At 51.0% G+C, this 15278-nt stretch overlaps 1 protein-coding gene across 7 annotated transcripts in view; it reads right to left on the bottom strand.

Moving 5' to 3' along the window:
* The window catches only part of PHF20 (PHD finger protein 20), a 1394195-nt gene that overhangs the window by 150883 nt on the left and 1228034 nt on the right, over positions 1 to 15278 (bottom strand). For all 7 annotated transcript variants that reach the window (XM_069243878.1, XM_069243882.1, XM_069243883.1 and 4 more), the window contains one exon: positions 2865 to 3060. In XM_069243878.1, coding sequence (XP_069099979.1) covers positions 2865 to 3060 — 196 coding nt within the window. The remainder of the gene's footprint in view (positions 1 to 2864; positions 3061 to 15278) is intronic.

Raw genomic sequence — 15278 nt, 5'->3', positions numbered from 1 at the left:
TAATTTTGTATGTATATATATCTCCATTTTGGAGAAATACCAAAGTTACTTCAGTTTCTGTGTTTTAATAAATGATACATTATTTTTCTAACACTGGCCCGGTTCTTTCTTGTGTGTACGTCACTGACTGACCTATGCGGTATTTGCAATTACTTTACACCCTTGTGGATAAGCCTTAGCTACTCTCACATCTACCCTTTGAGAACCACTTACACTATCACTAAGGGTTGCCTGGACTCAGTACAGGGGGCCTCGCCTATAAGTGCACAACATAAACTGAGCCAGCCTCCTACGCTCTGGGCAGAAGTGATCTGGGCGGAAAGGTGCACAGAAGACCTGAGTTCCACTTGAGACGAAAACCATCGCCAAGGGAACGCCGTCCTGGAAACTACAACGCAAAAAACTGCTAACATTGTGCGTTCTCTTTAAGGCAAACAGATCTAACCAAGGCCCAAACCCCTGCTGAAAGAGATCTTGCGCCACCTCCAGATGGATACGCCATTCGTGATCTGCCAGACATTTTTGGCTAAGTTTGTCTGCTCTGGCTTTCAGAGATCCCTCCAGATGCTGAACCACCAGGGATATGCCCTGCTGTTCCAGCCACATCCAGAAGAACAGAGCCTCTTGACAAGAGACAAGGGACCCCAACCCATCCTGCTTGTTGCAGTACCACATGGCAGTGGTGTTGTCCATGAACACCTGCACCATATTTCCCTTGATGGAGGGAAAAAGTGATTTTAATGCTAGCCGGATCACACAGAGCGCCAATAGGTTGATATGGAGTCTGGATTACGCCAGAGACCAGATGACTCTGACCTCCACCTCTCCCAGATGGTCACCCCATCCCAGGAGTGATGCTCCTGTCACTACTGTTGGATCTGGGTGGGGAAGGGAGAGGGATCTGCCTCTGACCCAATAATGATTTCTTAACCACCACTGCAGATCTTTCGCAGTTCCTCCCAAGATATGTACCTTGTCGGAGAGATTCCCTTTATGCTGCGCCTACTGGAATTTCAGGTCCCACTGCAGAGCACACATATGCCACCTAGCATGTGTCATCAACAGGATGCAGGAGGTTCTTGGAGCTGGTATTCCAAAGGGTTCAGCGACCCCCCTACCATTTTTCACCGTAACCTAGCCCATAAGAAAGGGGCTCAGGATCTGACATAGGCGGCAAGTCTCCTGCCGGCATCGGAGTCAGCGTAGGAAATGAGAATGGGGGTGGCACCATCCGTAGGTGGGGTGGCCCCAGGAGCATGGGACTGACGTCAGGGAAGATCGGAGTGGTACAACCGATGTCGGTCCAGATCCAAGACTGGATTCATGGCTGCCCCTTGGCACCCTGGGTGCGGAACCCGAATAGGCCCCTTTCTTACTCCGCGCGGCCCGAAGGCGCTCCAGCGGTGCCAGACTGCCCAAAAGTAAGATGCATGGCCTTACAGAACTGTTTAAATTGGGCAGGGGCTGTTCTGGCTCCCTGAAACTCAAGGAGGTACGAAGTTGGCACAGGCGCTGCAGAGAGATGCCTAGAAAGTCTATGCTCCATCCTCTTTTCGGCCGAAGGACAAAGGACAAAGAAGTCGAAGATTTTTTCTTGTGTCTTGACTTACCCAATCGCCCAAGGACTTGGAGTGGGATGGCGACTAAGGAGGAGGACGCCGCGACCGATCCCCGGACCTTTCTCTCAACAAAGATCTTGACTTGTGGAGTTGCGTGTCGAGCTGCCATTAGCTTCAGGGACCGCTCCCTCAAATCTTTGGATGCATAGCCCGACATACAGAGCACGACTATGGGTATTGGTTGCATTTCCGGCACCAAAGACACATGAGGTGCAGATCCGTCATGGGCTTGAACCTGGACTTCCTCAATGACATCCGCGACGCATTAGGAGTTGAAAAACTTGAAAAAATATTCAACAAAAGTAAAAAATAAAAAAAAAAGGCATTTGAAAATGACTGATGGGTAGCGCTCTTCAGATCAGCGAAGGCTGGCGTGGAAAGAAAAGAACTGATGTCAGCCTAGATAGGAACTGCAATGTCACATCTGACAAGGACAACACAGGACATGGAGCCTATCGACACCACCTAATGGCACACAGAGGTAGTGCTCAAGAAAAACTTACGGATCCAGTCTGACCCCTGGGGGAATTTCAGAGGTAAGAAATCTGCAACTAGAAGCCTCTATCAGATCAAGAAAGTATACTGCTAGCCTCAGGGACCATCATGGCAGCAAGGGAACACGAACCATTAGGTTGCCCTCTAGTACCCATCCCAAAAATATATTGCCCAGCTGCAGAGGACTAAGCAAGTCATCAAATCATAAATGGCAGCAACCTACTTTAAGGCTCACTGATCGCAGAGAGCCTAAGATTGGACACATTATTAGCTTGGGACACTCATGTCTGTAAATAACTAAAAAGTCAGCATGGTTGCATGTAGGCCGGTGTTACAAACCTAGGTAGTATCTTGTACAGGGAATGTGTTTCCAGAAAGTAGCATGGGCGCCATCTTCTTTCAGCCTGCCCGGTTACCGGGCAATCCATCTTGCAATCTATAGTAAACCCATGGTTAACTATCTGTGATTAAAAGAGAGAGTGGGACGTCTATACTAGAATTATGTAGTAATACATTTACACAATATTGTTCATGAGGAGCAAAAACATTTTTAGATGGAGGCAACAAAGTAAAAAGGCTGCTTTAAATGCCAACAACCCCATTTTCTTATTACCCTCTGCAACACCTAGCACACCACGCTATTTTAGACCGCAAATAAGTCGAATCTTTCTTGCAAGGCATTTTTAACTAGACAGTTTTTCAATTCATATTTTCTTTGTACTAGAACCAAAGTTACTAAATAGCACTTACTGTAAAACGCTCATCTTCAATTGGAGTCCGTGCAGTAATTCTATCACACGATGTACATCACCAAGAAGCTGGTGAGTGGCTATAATTTTCTTGGCATTTTGATGGGAATAGTTTTCCTCCAAAAATGATAAACCATGCAAATGCCCATTCTTCAACCAATCTTTGTCATACCAATACTTCAAGCCAGATCTCTGACCTAAAGACGGAACAGTTAAAGGTCTACAATGAAAATGACTGGTTTGATACCATTATCCTTTTTTAAGTCTAAAATAGTCTAATGTAAATCAGGCAGCTTTTAAACTACCAAAAATGCTGCATTTGGATTGCATCACATGTGGTGGGCTTTGTAAGATCATTGTGATATGTGGCAGTTTTGGAAATGGCTATTTTGTCTTTATTAGTTTTTCCTATTTCGTCAGTAGATGTGTCTACCTGCATGAATGTGTCCTTGCTTCAAAACCATTTTTATTGTAAGTTAACTATTAACAAATGATAAAACACATTACCATATAGTCTAACAAACATTTCTGTGTGCAATAATGCATTACTATTCAAGACTAATTAAAACACATCTAAAAGTAAAGTAAATTAGACAGAAAAACAAAGCTTCTGTTTTAAAAGACAGTGAAAACAGCCGCGAACTATACAATTTTCACAGACTCAAACAATTAAAACATATCATAGAAACAAATGGAAACAAATATTTTGAGGGCTTGTTTTTTCAAAGAAACTGAAGTAAAAGATATAATAAACATTTTCATGTACATATTCTGCCTTCTGCACAGGTCATGATTCCAAAGTTTTTCTCTCCTGAGACATGTCTGCCAGCGCAGGCACATTCTGTGAGCCAGGTGAACATTCCAATTCTTTATTAGAATGCTGTAATGTCCACAGACAGCTGTTTTGTAAAAAAGATATAGAGGTATGTGGCTTGAAACTGCATTTAGGCTTCTTTCCAGTTCTAGCTATGAATATTCTGGGTAGATAGCAACATACTCCAGAATTCCTAAAAAATAAAAAAATAAAAATAATAATAATTAAAAAAAAAGAAAAAAAAAGAAATCGCACAGATATGCTTTTTGTAACCTTCACCTAAGTAATCCAATGAAAACAGATCACAGCACAATTAAGTAAAATTCCTGCTAAATTATAAGATTTTGATTCAAGATGCCAATATAGTCAAAGGGGGTTGTTGGCAGACTCCCAGATAGCTGCTGACAGCGGTGGAGCAGACTCAACTCAAGCAATACCTACCTAGGAATATCCCCAACCACAACTTCGGTACTACTGTTTAAACACTATTCTCTCTCCTGAAACAGGACATTTGTGATCTGCCATTTAGGCAGAGATGCGTAATAACAGAACAAGATGATGATGAATTAGACACACATATCTAAGAGCAACTCTTCATTTATCCTAAGAAGAGATTAATAAATCCATATCCTCCTTAGGGGTGTCTAAGTTCTCATACCTAAAGTGGCGGCTGACTACTTGCTGCTTTTTATGGCAAGGATAATTGTCTTGCCTATCAGCTTCATAATACCCATGTCTTGCGATGTTATAAAGGCAAAGAAAGAGGGCTCAGCACTAGAGAGCGCATGCTCAGGCCAGACTCTGCCTCCTCGGTGATCTAGGGAGCCGGCTACATTACCAGCGTCCGTCTGCAATCCCAGAAATGCCACAAAGGGGGACCATATATCTTTAGGCAGGGAGATGACAGGCATTGTAGGGAAATGCCTCCCTGGGCATGGTTGCCTCCTAACTTTTTGCCTTTTGTTGATGCTAGTTATGATTGAAAGTGTGCTGGGATCCTGCTAACCATGCCCCATCACCAGTGTTCTTTCCCTAAACTGTACCCTTGCTTCCACAATTGGCACAGTCCTGGCACACAGATAAGCCCCTTGTAAATGGTACCCCTGGTACCAAGGGCCCTGTGGCCAGGGAAGGTCTCTAAGGGATGCAGCCACCCTGGGGACCCCTCACTCAGCACATGCACACTGCCTCACAGCTTGTGTGTGCTGGTGGGGAGAAAATGACTAAGTCGACATGGCACTCCCCTCAGAGTGCCATGCCCTCAACCCACTGCCTGTGGCATAGGTAAGTCACCCTTCTAGCAGGCGTTACAGCCCTAAGGCAGGGTGCAATATACCACAGGTGAGGGCATAGATGCATGAGCACTATGCCCCTACAGTGTCTAAGCCAAACCATAGACATTGTAAGTGCAGGGTAGCCATAAATAGTATATGGTCTGGGAGTTTTATCAAACACAAACTCCACAGTTCCATAAGGGCTACACTGAAATCTGGGAAGATTGGTATCAAACTTCTCAGCACAATAAATCCACACTGGTGCCAGTGTGAGATTTATTGAAAAATGCACACAGAGGGCATCATAAAGATGCCCTCTGTATACCAGTCCAAACACCAGTGTTAGGCTGACCAGTTCCTGCCAACCTGCCACAACCAGACGGGTTTCTGGCCACAGGTGGTGAGTGCCTTTGTCACTCTGTCGCCAGGAACAAAGACTGCACTGGGTGGAAGTGCTTCTCACCTCCCTCTGCAGGAACTGTAAAACCTGGCAGTGAGCGTCAAAGGCTCATGTCTGTTGTTTACAGCACCTCATGGAATCCCAGGTAGTGGTGATGCCCCCCCTCCGGACACAGCCCCCACTTTTGGCAGCAAGTCTGGAGGAGATAATGAGAAAAGCAAGAAGGAGTCACCCACCAGTCAGGACAGCCTCTAAGGTGTCCTGAGCTTAGGTGACCCCTGCCTTAAGAAATCCTCCATCTTGGTTTTGGAGGATTTCCCCAATAGGAATAGGGGTGTGCCCCCCTCCCCTCAGGGAGGAAGCACAAATAGGGTGTAGCCACCCTCCAGGACAGTAGCCACTGGCTACTGCCCCCCAGACCTAAACACACCCCTAAATTGAGTATTTAGGGGCGACCCTGAACCCAGGAAATCAGATTCCTGCAACCTCAAGAAAGAAGGAGAACTGCTGACCTAAAAGCCCAGAGAGACTACAGAGACAACTGACTTGGCCCCAGCCCCACAGGCCTGTCTCCAGACTCAAAGAACCTGCGCAGCGACGCATCCAGTGTGACCAGCAACCTTTGAGGACTCAGAGGACTGACCTGCACCTAAAGGACCAAGAACCTCCCAAGGACAGCGGCTCTGTCCAGAAACAACAACAAGGCAAGCAACTTTAAAGAGAGTCTAACTTCCTGCTAGAAGCGTGAGTCTTCACACACTGCACCCGACGCCGTCGGGGTTCAGGACAACCAACACTGCAGAGAGGACTTCCAGGCGACTCCAACAACGTGGACACCCTGAGTCGACCTCCCTGCACCCCCACAGCGACGCCTGCAGAGAGGATCAAGAGGCTCCCCCTGACACGACTGCCTGGTAACAAAGGAACCCAACACCTGGACCAAGCACTGCACCCGCAGCCACCAGGACCGAGAGGAACCACCTACCAGTGCAGGACGGACCAGCAGGCGGCCCTCATCCTAGCCCAGATGGTGGCTGGCCCGAGTAGCCCCCCTGTGCCCTGCCTGCATCGCCAGAGAGACCCCCGGGTCCCTCCATTGTTTTCTATGGCAAACCCAACACCTACTTTGCACACTGCACCCGGCTACCCCTGTGCCGCAGAGGGTGTGTTTTGTGTGCTTATGTGTACCCCCCCCCCCCACTCCCCCCAGTGCTCTACAAACTCCCCCTGGTCTGCTCCCCGAGAGGACGCAGGTACTTACCTGCTAGCAGACTGGAACCGGAGCACCCCTGTCCTCCATAGGCGCCTATGTTGTTTGGGCCCTCCTCTGACCTCTGCACCTGACAGGCCCTGTGTTGCTGGTGCTGTGGCTTTGGGGTTGCCTTGAGCCCCCAACGGTGAGCTGGCTATGCCCAGGAGATTGGACTTTTAAGTGCTTTACTTACCTGATTTTTGCAATGTGTCCACTTTTAAAATAGCTTATTGCCATTTTAACCAAAATTGTGTGTACTACTGTTTTAAATCAAAGTTCTATACTTACCTATGTGAAGTACCTTACAATTTATGTACTTACCTAACATTTAAATCTTGTGGTTCTAAAAATAAATTAAGAAAATATATTTTTCTATATAAAAACATATTGGCCTGGAGTTAAGCCTTCGAGTGTGTGTTCTCATTTATTGCCTGTGTGTGTACAACAAATGCTTAACACTACCCTCTGATAAGCCTACTGCTCGACCACACTACCACAAAATAGAGCATTAGTATCATCTAATTTTGCCACTATCAACCTCTAAGGGGAACCCTTGGAGTCTGTGCACACTATCTCTCACTTCGAGATAGTATGTACAGAGCCAACTTCCTACACCATGGTACACACGTCCTCACTACAAGTCAAGACTGTCCCAGAAGAACAATGCACCACCATGGAACAGCTTCACTTCCTGGTCCACTCCAACCACAACTCCTCCGTCCGTGGCACCCTGGTGTACAGGCCACCAGGCCCGCCCATCTTTCATAGACGATGTTGTAGACATCGTTATCATCCCCCCTACCCCCCCCCCCCCCTCTCCCCCCTTGGTGACCTGAATTTCCACCTCAAGGACCACACCAATCCAAACACCACCACTCTACTCGACAACCTTGCCACCCTCGGCCTCAGACAGCTGGTCTCTGCACCCACACACATCACAGGACACACACTGGACCAAATCTTCATCTCAAGCAACAGGATCACTATCAAGACTATCTCTACCCCAGACTGGACCGACCACTGCTGCATACACTTCACAATCACCACATCCAGCAGCCGCACCCTTAACCCCAAAGGCCCCCTACAGTAAATGGAACAAAATCACCGAGTAACTAATCGAATTACTCACCAAATGCCTCCCTCCGATGACACCTATACAGCAGCGTGCAATCTCAACGCATGGATCACCGAATGCGCTGACACTAACCCCCCCCTTCCCTCCGGCTGACATCGGCGAAACGCGTAACTAAGAAAGCTAGCTGGTTCACCACCGACTTCCAAGATTCAAAACGTACCAGCAGACATTTAGAGAAAAAATGGATAAACAGCCAAACCAGCGAATACCTCGCCTCATTCAGAGCCGTTCCCGCCACCAAAAAATCAAGGCACACAACTCTAAGGAACTCTTCTCAGTCATCAACAAGTTTGCAGATTTCCCCCCCCCCCCCAAAAGACACCAACATCCCCCGTCACAGGACCTCTGCAACAAACTCGTCACCTTTTTCCACAGCAAGATCCAGGACATCTACGACCGCTTCCTCCCAGAAAATCATGGCACCAGAACCTGCAACCGAGCCACCACCCACCCAGACCATCCCCAGCTTGTCTACACTGTCCACAGAGGAAACAGTCAGCATCATGAACAGCACCCACGCCAGAGCCCCTATGGACCCCTGCCTGCACCACATATACATCAGTGCCAGCTCATACATTGCACCCGAACTCCGGAACACAATCAACTGCTCCATCAACACTGGCACCTTCCCAGAAGACTTAAAACATAACAAAATACGCCCTCTCCTGAAGAAACCTTCGGCCGACTCATCAGAACTAAATAATTTCTGGCCCATCTCGCTGCTGCCCTACCCTGCCAAAGTACTGGAGAAAGCAATCCATGTACCACTACGGAATTTCATCGAGGTCACAAACTCCATTCACAGCTCCCAGTCTAGCTTCCGCAGCAATCCCAGCACGGAGACAGCCCTCCTGGCAGCCACGACATCAGATTACTCCTACACCACAGCGCTCATACTCCTCCACCTCTCATCAGCTTTCGACACGGTCTCCCACAGCACTGTGCGCACCACACTCCACAATATAAGAATCTGCGGAACAGCCCTGGAATTGATCCACTCCTTCCTCTCAGGGAGAACACAGAGGGTCAGACTGCCACCCTACACATCCAGACCCACAGGAGTCAACTGCGGAGCCCCACAAGGATCCTCACTGGGGCCCACACTGTTCAACGTATACATGGCCCCTCTCGCAGCCATTATCAAAAGCCACGGTATGAACATTGGGTCACATGTCGATGACACACAACTCATCATTTCCCTCACCGATGACCCGGACACTGACAACAGGAACTTCCACTCAGGAATGGAAGCCGTCGTCACCTGAATGAGAGAAAGCTGTCTCAACCTCAACTCTGAAAAGACTGAGCTCATCATCTTCGGAAACACCATCTCAGCTTGGGGTGACTCCTGGTGGCCTGCATCCCTCAATGCCCTTCACACCCCCCCGCACCAACTGAGCAGGCCCGCAACCTAGGCATCATCCTCGACTCCTCCCTATCCATGACCAGTCAAGTAAACTCATCCACCTCCTTCTGCTGGCACACACTCAGCAAACTTTGGAAGATCTTCAGATGGATCTCAGCAGACTGTCGCACGACAGTCACCCACGCCCTAGTAACAAGCAATCTTGACTACCGTAACGCCCTCTACGCCAACACCTCAACTAGAAACATCAAAAAGCTACAATTCATCCAGAATGCCGCCGCCAGACTCATTCTGGACCTCCCCTGCAGAAAACATAGCTCCCAACACCTGAGACCCCTCCACTGGCTACCAGTCAAGAAGCAAATCACCTTCAAGCTACTCACCCACACGTACAAGGCCATACACAACGCAGGGCCAGCCTACCTAAACCACGCGGCATCTCCTTCCACGCCCCGCCAGATCCCTCTGCTCCACCCAGATGGCCCTGGCCACTAACCCTCGAATCCGCAAAACCACCACCGTAGGACGATCTTTCATCTACATTTCAGCAAAGATCTAGAACAACCTCCCACTGCACCTCAGACAAAGCCCATCGCTCACCATCTTCAGGAAGAACCTCAAGACCCTCACGGGTGAGTAGCCGCGCTTTACAAAAACTGATTGACTAGTAGTAGTCAGTTCAAGAGTGTAGCTGGCCTCAACTTGGGAACTAGAGTGGCCAGTTTTGGTCTCTGAGGGGGACATTGACCAGGCAACCCTAGCTGCTTGTCCCCTTAATAGGGGAAAATACAGGCAGCATCCACTTATCAATGGTGTTGAGGCTGAGGCCTACAGGGACACAGGTGCCAGTGTCACAATGATGACTGAAAAATTGGTGTTTCCTGAACAACACCTACTTGATCACACTTACCAAGTTACTGACGCTCACAACAACACTTAGTGCAACCTAATGGCTGTTGTTGACCTTAGCTTGGGAGGGGTGGTGGGGGGAGGTTATTGGCCAAAAGAAAGTTGTGGTATCCACTGACCTACCTGTAGAGGGTATGTTAGGTAATGATCGGAAGACTTCAGCTTGGACTGAAGTGGAGTTGGAAGCCCATGCAGCAACGCTGGGTATCCCTGGGCACATCTTTGCCTTAAGCAGAGCAGGGGCCAAGAAACAGGGAGAGCAAGGAGCACTGGAGCCAGAAAAATGGCACAGGAAGCTCCCAAAAAGAGAGGCAGGTAGGGTAAAAAGTTATGCCCTGTTCAGACTTGTAATGTGGATCCCACTCCTGAGGGAGAGGGACCTGTCCCTTGGGTGGAACCTACACCAGAGGAGGTTAAATCTGATAAAACTGCGCTCTTAGGTGCAGGAGGACCCACCAGAGAGGGAGCGACCTCTGACCTGTTTTTGGTCAAGAGCTCGCCCCCCACGTCCGCAGCACCACCTTGATGTCTCATTTCCCTGACCCCCGCCCACGCTGCTGCTAGCGTGTTCGAGGCCCTCCTCCACCCGCAGGCATCCTCCTGCGCCTCTTCCCTGGTGTCTAGTGGGCCTCTGGTAAGCATCGCTAGACCCGTGTTCTCTGTGCCGCTTTCGCTGTATCTGTAAGTGTTTTTTGCTTTTCAGCGCCTTGCCTCTTTGCGCTCTTGCCCTCATTTGTGCCCCTTTCTGATTGCTGTATTCCGCTTGTGCTTTGTGCCGTTCAGCGTATTTGTGACTGTATTCCATATTTTGTGTTTGCCTTCTCTGCCTTGTGCTTTTTTTTCACTTTTGTGCCTTTTTTCCGCCCCTTGGGCGCTCCCCTTTGCCGCTGCCTCCCTGCGGCCCACCCCCATTCGCCGCTCCCTCCCGCCTCCCAGCTGATCCTCCCTCCCCCCTCCCTTCTTAATGGCTGGCGCTGCGCGTCGAGGGTGAGCGACCTCTGACCTGTTTTTGGTCAAGAGCTCGCCCCCCACGTCCACAGCACCACCTTGCTGTCTCGTGTCCCTGACCCCCGCCCACGCTGCTGCTAGCGTGTTCGAGGCCCTCCTCCACCCGCAGGCATCCTCCTGCACCTCATCCCTGGTGTCTAGTGGGCTTCTGGTAAGCATCGCTAGACCCGTGTGCTCTGTGCCGCTTTCGCTGTATCTGAAAGTGTTTTTTGCTTTTCAGCGCCTTTCCTCCTTGCGCTCTTGCCCCCATTTGTGCCCCTTTCTGATTGCTGTATTCCGCTTGTGCTTTGTGCCGTTCAGCGTATTTGTGACTGTATTCCATATTTTGTGTTTGCCTTCTCTGCCTTGTGCTTTTTGTCACTTTTGTGCCTTTTTTCCACCTGTTTTCGCCCCTTGGGCGCTCCCCCTTGCCGCTTTCCCCTGCTGCTGCCTCCCTGCGGCCCCGCCCCCCTCGCGCCCCCATTCGCTGCTCCCTCCCGCCTCCCAGCTGCTCCCCCCTCCCTTCTTAATGGCTGGCGCTGCGCGTCCGCGCCAGAGGCAAGCCCGTCTGCGCCCGTCCGTGCCTGGACCGCACCCAGCGCCACCCCCCCCCCTGGTCCGCACGCCCCCCGCACCACCAGACATCGCTACTCGGCCAGCGAACTTCTCGCCCTCAACCCCAGCTCCTCCACAGCCTGCTTCCAGGCCACACCGAGGCACACCAAAGGTCCCTTCTCCTGCCACGCCTGCAACTTCACCTGCAACAGGACAAGGAAGCCTACCAACCACCTCCACTGCATTCTCCTCAACACACGCTCCGCACGAAAGCACGCCATCGAGCTCTGGGACCTGCTCAACACCACCGCCCCAGACGTAGCCTTCCTGACCGAAACCTGGTGGAACGACTCCTCGGCCCCTGACATCGCCATAGCCATCCCTGACGGCTACAAGATCACCAGAAGAGATCGCACCAACGGAATCGGAGGAGGAATAGCCATCGTCCACAAATCCACCTTCAAAATCCACACCCACACAGACGACACCCTCAAGACAGCTGAACATCTACACTTACGGATCCACACGGACCCCAACACCACCCTCAGAGGAACACTCATCTACCGACCACCAGGACCACGAGCCCCCTTCAGTGACACCATTGCCGACCTTGCGAGCTCCCACGCCCTCGCCTCTACGGACTACATCCTCCTTGGAGACCTCAATTTCCAACTGGAGAACAACGACGCCAACACCGCATCGCTGACCGACAACCTCTCCAACCTCGGACATCAGACAACTGGTCAACACACCCACCCACATCGCCGGCCACACGCTCGATCCGGTCTTCTCCGCAAGCAACCTCGTCACCTTCAGCCACACCACCGAACTCCACTGGACCGACCACCACTGCGTCCACTTCACATTCAAGAAACACACCAAGCACCACCGCACCCCACTACCTCCTCACCGCCGCTGGAGCAAAGTCACTGAAGCCCAAATAACCAGCACCCTCGCCCAGAACCCGCCTACCGACCCGGACACTGCCGCCATCAACCTCCAACAGTGGATCCTCGACTGCGCAAACACCCTCGCACCACTCAAGAGGCCTACTGTCAACCAAGAAAAGAAAAAAGCAGCCTGGTTCACAGACTAACTCACCACCTCCAAACGCACCTGCCAGAAACTAAAGAAGAAATGGCTCCTCGAACGCACACCTGACAACCCTCAAGGAAGCCACCCGCAAGCACCACCAACTAATCCGACTCGCCAAACGTTCCCACTTCACAGAACGCCTAAACGCACACGACAGCAAGGAGCTCTTCTGCATCGTGAAGGAGCTCTCCATCCCCAGCGCCAACGTCAACGACGTCACACCATCCAAGGAACTCTGCGACGCACTGTCCACCTTCTTCTCTCAGAAGATCGCCGTCATCCACGACAACCTCAACATTACACCTCCGCCAGACCCCACCCCGACAACTCCTCCTACGCCAACCGCCTTACCACCTGGACCCACTTAGACGACGCCAAAACTCGCAAGATCATGAACTCCATCCACTCAGGATCCCCTTCAGACCCTTGCCCACACCACGTCTACAACAAAGCCGACTCCACCATCGCCCCCCAAATCCGAAAGATCATCAACCTATCCTTCGAAACCGCGACTTTCCCAGACAGCTGGAAGCACGCCGATATCCACGCCCTCCTCAAGAAACCCAAGGCTGACCCCAACGACCTCAAAAACTTCCGCCCGATCTCCCTCCTCCCCTTCCCGGCGAAGGTCATCGAGAAGATCATCAACGCTCAGCTCACCCACTACCTCGAGGACAACTCCATCCTGGATCCCTCCCAGTCCGGCTTCAGACGCAACCACAGCACCGAGACCGCTCTCCTCACCGCCACAGATGACATCAGACTACAAATGGACAACGGCGAAACATCTGCCCTCATCCTCCTGGACCTCTCCGCTGCCTTCGACACGGTCTGCCACCGCACTCTACTAGCACGCCTCCACGAAGCCGGAATACAAGAAAAAGCCCTCAACTGGATCTCCTCGTTCCTCTCCGGCAGAACCCAGAGAGTCCGACTCTCACCCTTCCGCTACGAAGCCACAAACCTCATCTGCGGCGTCCCCCAAGGCTCCTCGCCAAGCCCGACGCTGTTCAACGTCTACATGGCACCCCTCGCACAACTGGCCCGTCAACATAATCTCATCATTCTCTCCTATGCCGACGACACCCAGTTCATCCTGTCCCTCACTAAAGACCCACACACCGCCAAAGCCAACCTCCATGAGGGAATGAAATCCATTGCCGAGTGGATGAGAAACAGCCGCCTGAAATTGAACTCCAACAAGACGGAGGTCCTCATCGTCGGGCGCACCCCCTCGGCCTGGGGCGACTCCTTGTGGCCCACCGCGCTGGGACCCCCCCCCAACACCAGCCAACCACGCATGCAACCTCGGCTTTGTCCTCGACTCTGCCCTCACCATGTCCAAACAGGTCAACGCAGTTTCCTCCTCCTGCTACAACACCCTCTGCATGCTCCGTAGAATCTACAAGTGGATCCCGATGGAAACCAGAAAAACGGTGGCCCAGGCCCTCGTCAGTAGCAGACTTGACTACAGCAACGCACTCTACACAGGCATCCCAGCAAAAGACATCCAACGACTCCAACGCATCCAAAACACCTCCGCCCGACTGGTCCTCGACGTACCCCACCGATGCCACATCTCCCACCACCTGAAGGACCTCCACTGGCTCCCCGTGGACAAGAGGATCACCTTTAAGCTCCTCACCCACGCTCACAAGGCACTCTACAACGCCGGACCCACCTACCTGAACAACAGACTCAACTTTTACGTCCCCTCCCGCCAACTTCTCCCTTGCCATCGATCCCCACTTCCAACGCAAGACTTCCGGCGGCAGATTCTTCTCCTACCTCGCTGCCAAGACCTGGAACTCCCTCCCGACCCCCCTACGCCAGACCCAGGACCTTCTCACCTTCAGGAGACTCCTCAAGACCTGGCTCTTCGACCAATAGCAGCTCCCCCCCCCGCGCCTTGAAATCCCAACGGGTACGTAGCGCGCTTTATAAATATTGTGATTGATTGATTGATTGATTGAACTTAGCCTAGAACAGAAGTCCTGTCATACACTAGAAAATCTGAGGCAGCAAGCTACAGCTCAAGAAGCAGGGGAAGTTAGTAGGACCTATAGAGTCTACTGAGACAATAACCTCCTTTATTCTGAGGCAAGGGACCTTATACGTAGTGCCACCTTGAGGGTGGTTATCCCTCTAACGTTTCGGGAATTATGATTGACCTTGGCACATGATATTCCTCTTGCAGGCCATTTGGGGCAATGCAAGAGTTGGGACAGACTTGTCCCTCGCTTTCACTGGCCCCACATGCCTGAGGATACAAAGGACATTTTTTCACTCCTGTTACTCGTCAAGCCAGTGGCAAGACAGGTGGCACTCGAGAGCCCCTTAATTCCACTACCAGTGGCTGGGGTACCATTTGAGAGGGTTGGGGTGGACATTGTTGGCCACCTGGACCCTCCAATGGCATCTGGAAACAGGTTTATACTGGTGGTGGTGGAACATGTCACTGGGTACCCAGAGGCAATTCCCCTTAGAACTAATATAGATCATTCAGTGACCAAGGCCTCCTGGGAAGCTTTTCCAGGGTTGGTTTTATTAAGGAGGTGGTATCAGACAGAGAGGCCAACTTCATGTCTGCATACCTTAAAGCATGTGGAGGAAGTGTTGTATAACAAA

Source organism: Pleurodeles waltl, chromosome 7 (genome assembly GCF_031143425.1).
Source record: "Pleurodeles waltl isolate 20211129_DDA chromosome 7, aPleWal1.hap1.20221129, whole genome shotgun sequence".
NCBI lineage: Eukaryota > Metazoa > Chordata > Amphibia > Caudata > Salamandridae > Pleurodeles > Pleurodeles waltl.
This window is presented reverse-complemented; position numbering and strand designations above follow the sequence as displayed.